Source organism: Carlito syrichta, unplaced genomic scaffold, assembly GCF_000164805.1.
Source record: "Carlito syrichta isolate Samal-C Ts95f unplaced genomic scaffold, Tarsius_syrichta-2.0.1 Scaffold311948, whole genome shotgun sequence".
NCBI classification, from domain to species: Eukaryota; Metazoa; Chordata; class Mammalia; order Primates; family Tarsiidae; genus Carlito; species Carlito syrichta.
The window spans coordinates 436,851-441,995 of NW_007256044.1; the positions used below are offsets into that span (position 1 = coordinate 436,851).

A 5,145-nucleotide genomic window follows, 5' to 3' on the forward strand; every position below is an offset into this window, starting at 1 on the left:
TGTAGAGATGAGGTCTCGCTGCCTAGGCGGGTCTTGAACCCGCGGGCTCAGGCAATTCACTCACCTCAGCCTCCCAAAGTGCGGGATTACAGGCTGAGCCACCGAGCCCGGCTTCAAGATTCCATTTTAATCCAAATCTTTCAATAAGGACTCAGGTTCCTGGGATTGCCTTGGGCACTGTACTTTCTTTGGGCTAGTAGTTTTGCTCTTAATTAGGATGATTCCACATATGCAAAGAATGTGTTGCATAGTGGAGAGATGACTCGTGACCACACCAGTAATATCAGTAATGGTAGGTGAGGCAACCAATACCGACGTCCTGCTTGTTTTCTCAATAGCCCACACCACTTACTGCATTATAGATTTGCGTTGGTGAGTTGAGAATAATTCAAATTTGTGTAGCTCAGATAAGGCACACAGAAATACAAAATTCACTCAGTATACAAAATAACAACTTCTTATTACAGTTTTTATTACACAGAATTCTGTGTTGATTGTAAGGAACTTACATTCTCAGAGAGGAGTCCCACAGTATCACTGAACCAAGAGTTCTTTCTATAAATTCACTTTAAGTAATATATTTAAGAAAATTCATACTCAAACAGTGTCACTTTTGTAAATCAAATCTGCATTGCTTTTCTATTAAAAGTTATTTCCACTAGGTGGAGGCATTTGCTCAGTTTTGTGATTCACAAAACCCATTATAGGAATAAAGTCTATGAAACAGGGATCAGCTCAGAAACAAGACCGGTAGCTCTGGACCTTTCAAGACCTGGTGCTCTGTATTACAATAGCTTGGCAAATATACATACATTGCTACATGGAGTTCAATATCTGCTTTTCATGCTTAGTAAATAAAGTGGCAAGTTTTTAGGTTTAAGTAGCTGAATTTTTAAATTCTGTTTGAATATTGTAACTTTAAAATAGCCACAAATAGATTATTACCTTGACATCCTCAGTTTCCTCATTTAATTGTTAGTTCTTGCATTCATTGGTGATGGATGTACTAATTAAGGGCCCATAACAATAAAATGTATACTGTTTTCACTATATTCCAGATATTTTGTATTTAATGAAAATGATAATAGTCACTATGAATGTGTAAATATTGTTGTATTACACTTTAATCTTTATACTGGTAACTTTATGTGAAATGATGCTTCTTCAAGTCAAGGGAAAACAACATTCTTTTTGAACATACCACACAAGTGACAAAATCTTAAAGTAACTGAAATATAAATGGCCTGAAATACCGTGGGAAAATTTTTTTCTATTTGAGGTTTTTTTGTGGTTATATTGTTGGGTTTCTACTTTTCCCTTTTTATTGGTGCCAACACTCTATGGACACAATCTTTATGGGTAACTAGGAAACCCATCTGCTCCTCTTTATTGGTATTTGAAGTTATAATATTCCATGTCATCAGTTAATTGACTTCAAGGAAGTGTCTCAAACATTGTACTTTCTGAAAGCAGCCTGATGTTCTTTTTGTGCCATTGGTTTTTAAAAAGCCTTTCTTGTATGAACACTATTGTCTCTAATTTTATTGTTTTAAATATTCTCTATTAATTATCCACAGTTCTCATAAATTGATGAAAAACACCACAGACTTTTGTCCTCCAATCCCTTAGAGGAAATTCAGTGGTTAAAATTTTCTTTCTTGTTTTCATCTTATATCTATGGGAAAGGGAAGACCAAATCAGATGTACGTACACCTATTTTTAGAAAGGATTCTAGTTTTTCATATTTAGTAGATTGTCTCATTTTAAAATAATATATTTAATTTGTCATTTAAAACAACTGCTTGGCACCAATTGGAGAATTATTCCCATGTCAGCCAACTGGTTTTCCTTCCAGGATGAAAGCCTGGCCCGCCAGCTGGTGGAGCTAGGCTACCGTGGCACGGGCGAGATTGTGAAGAGGGAGGACTTTGAAGCGAGGAAGGCAGCTATCGAGGTTGCAAGGCTGGCCGAAAGGACTCAGAAGAAGTAAGTGTCTGTGCTCCAAATCCAGATTTTATGTTCTGTTCTAGAGCCTCTGCACAAACCCAACATTTTTGTCATTGCTGTAATTTAGAAACGTTTGCCGGAGCAGGTAAAACCTGGCATGTCCTAAACATGTGTTCTGCAGATTAGGAACTGGAGCCACTGGAATGTGCTTTCAGTAAAGCCATATGCAAGTTTGAGCTTCTAATTTAAGAAACATAAATACCAAAATATGATCCTCATACCAATAAAGTTCTGTTAAAAAGTAACTTACTATTAACGATTTTATACATTTATATAGCAAAATATGAGTGACTTTTGCCTTAGAATTCTTTGTGCTTTTGAGACCTAAAAATCTTTGGTTCATTTATGTTCTCACATTTTTCCAAGCAATGGTGCATTAAGCTTTATTAACAATCACTGAGTTTTGTTTATATGATTAAAATATGTATTAGTATATAATATATGGTTATATTAATAAAATCTAATAAAATGCATTAAAATATATAATGAAAGACATATATTCTTAAAGTGAATGGCATCAAACTGCTTAGGCAATTATATACACACCTGAGAGAGTTGTCATCTATTTAATTGTTCAAAATGAATCACTGAGTTGTAAATATTAAGAGAGGATAACTACTTACACATCAGTATATTATATTTGTTATCTTAGATAACAAAAGTACTCGGGAGACATGGGCATACATATCATGTGTATTCTTTATAAAAATACCATTTTGTTGTGGAATGTGCTTTGGTCCTGGGAATGTGCAACTTAAAGTAGCCATTTTAGTGGTTATTGTGTGTCAAGCCATAGCAGATGAAATTGAACATAATGATGCCTGGGAATCTTTTAGTTTTTTGCTGCTGCCATAACACGTTTCCACAAAGTTAATGGTTTAAGACAGCACAAATCTCTTTGCTCGTGGCCAGCTGGACCCTCTGCTTGGGACATTGCATGACTGATGTCTGTTTTGGTTGTGCTGGGTTCTTGTCTGAAGGTTCAGAGGATGAATCTACCTCTTATTCATCACGGTTGTCGACCAGCTCCAACTGCTTGCAGCCGTGGACCTGAGGTCTCACTTTCCTTGTGGTCTGTCATTAGGGGGTTGGTCTTTGACCCCAGAGGGTGCCCACATCCCTTTCCATGCACTTCCCCTCCCTCCAGCAGTGGTGGGTCCAGATCCTTGCACCCTTCCGACCTCTCCAGTTGCCTCTCCTGTGGCATCTTGCCTGGCTCTGGTCAAAGAAAACTCTCTTTTCTTAAGGTGTGTGTGATTATACTTGGCCCACCTAACGATTCAGGATACTCTCCCTATTTTAAGTCTATGATCTTTGTTACATCCGCAGAGTCCCCTTTGGCATGCAGTGAAATATATCCGCCGGTTCTTGGGATTAGGGACTAGACATCCTTAAGTCCATTATGTTGGTGGGGACATTCTGCTCACCATAGGTAATTTATATAAAACTTCAATAACTCATTGAACGTAGTTACTCTCAACTTCTGTTCTTGAAAAATGGAAATGGTGCACATCTTATGGGTATAATATAATATGTCTTATATAAAACATCAGGGAGAATCAATAAATGTCTATTGGTCAGGAGTAGAGGGTGGGTTTTTGTGAGATTTAATTTAATTTTATTTTTTTGAGTTAGTCTCACTTTGTCACCCAGGCTGGAGTGCAGAAGCGCAATCATGGCTCACTGCAGCCTCAAACTTCTGGACTCAAACAGTTCTCCTGCCTCAGTCTCCTGAGTAGGGACTATAGGGATGTGTTACCACACTTGGCTAATTTTTTTGTTTTTGGTAGAGACAAGGTCTCACTATAGTTAATCTCGAACTCCTGGGCTCAAGCTGTCCTCCTGCTTCCAACTCCCAAAATGTTGGAATTACAGGCGTGAGTCACAGCACCTGGCTAACTTTAGTGAGATTTTACAAGAAATTCATGTAGATTCATATGCCGTTTTATAAGAGATATTACGTATGTCCTATCAAGAGGAGCTGGTCATATTTAATGTATATGTTCCATTCATGTCATATGTCCATTCTGTGTTTGAGGGTCAGAGTGGGTTTTTCTCCTACACAATGGTCTCTTTAACCGGCCAAAGCTGGAAGTCATCAGTTTGCATAACTGCCAATTGGAGAGGCTAGCCCTCACCTGAGCTCCGGGGTTGGAAGACCTGCTCACCTGCAGATCTTCTCCAGTTGCCTCTGTAATAGGATGGGTCCCATATGTTGCCTTGTACAAGTCACTGGACTCCCTTCCCCGCCAGGTCCCATTTAGTGTTGTTGACAGCAGGACCAGCAGAGGGTGTGCCAGAGCCAAATACATCCTGTGCCTCTGTCTGAGGGAGGATGGCTTTGAAAATGTACATGAGCCTCTGACTGCTTGCTAACAGGTACCAACTCGGGGACATGTAACTCCACCATTAAGTTAAATCTCACATTAGCTTCTCTAATGTGCAGGCAAGCGACTCCCAGTAGGCCATCATCCTGTGGTTTAGCAATCATAAGCACCCATTATAGGAAGTGCTGGTATCTAAGAGTATAGTACTGATCTAGGGAGAAGAATCTGAAAGATGAAAGTTAAAGATATTGAAAGGGGATATTTTGATGAGGGAAGTTCCAGAAGAAAAGCTGTGTGTGTGTGTGTGTGTGTGTGTGTGTGTGTGTGTTCACTCATTAGAACTCATTGAATGAAGCACTTTAAAAACATCAATCATCTGACCTTAAAAAATGGATTATAAAAAATAATGGGCTTGCTGCCTAGCTAGAATCAGTATGGTTAGCTGACAGCAACCAAGCTGATGCCATGCTATTTTCCAGTGACCCTCATGAATCACCAAACAAAGTGGTCTCAGTGCCTAGCCGTTTCCACTCATGGACCCTCCAAGAGGCCATCTTTGTTTTGCAGTCCTCCAGTGGACTGGCAGAGACTTTGCCAGGTGACAAGTCTTGTATTCAATCATTCACAAACATCCCTAGACAACCATGGAGCTCTAGGCTCTGTTGTCAGCTCTGGAGATAACAGTTCCCACCCTCAGGACGTGATCCTCTGAACCTGCTGGTGTTGGCTCTGATCCTGCTGGTGTTGGCCCTGTGTCTAGCAGCTTTTTGGGGATGATGTTCCTTTCTTCCCTTATTAGACCTGATGTGTA

General features: G+C 39.5%; 1 protein-coding gene across 1 annotated transcript in view; it reads left to right on the forward strand.

Moving 5' to 3' along the window:
* Positions 1–1,990, forward strand: part of CUNH4orf22 (chromosome unknown C4orf22 homolog) — an 18,183-nt gene extending 16,193 nt beyond the window's left edge. Inside the window, exon 2 of the mRNA XM_008069356.1 lies at positions 1,856–1,990. Coding sequence (XP_008067547.1) covers positions 1,856–1,990 — 135 coding nt within the window. The remainder of the gene's footprint in view (positions 1–1,855) is intronic.
* Positions 1,991–5,145: the final 3,155 nt, after the last annotated feature.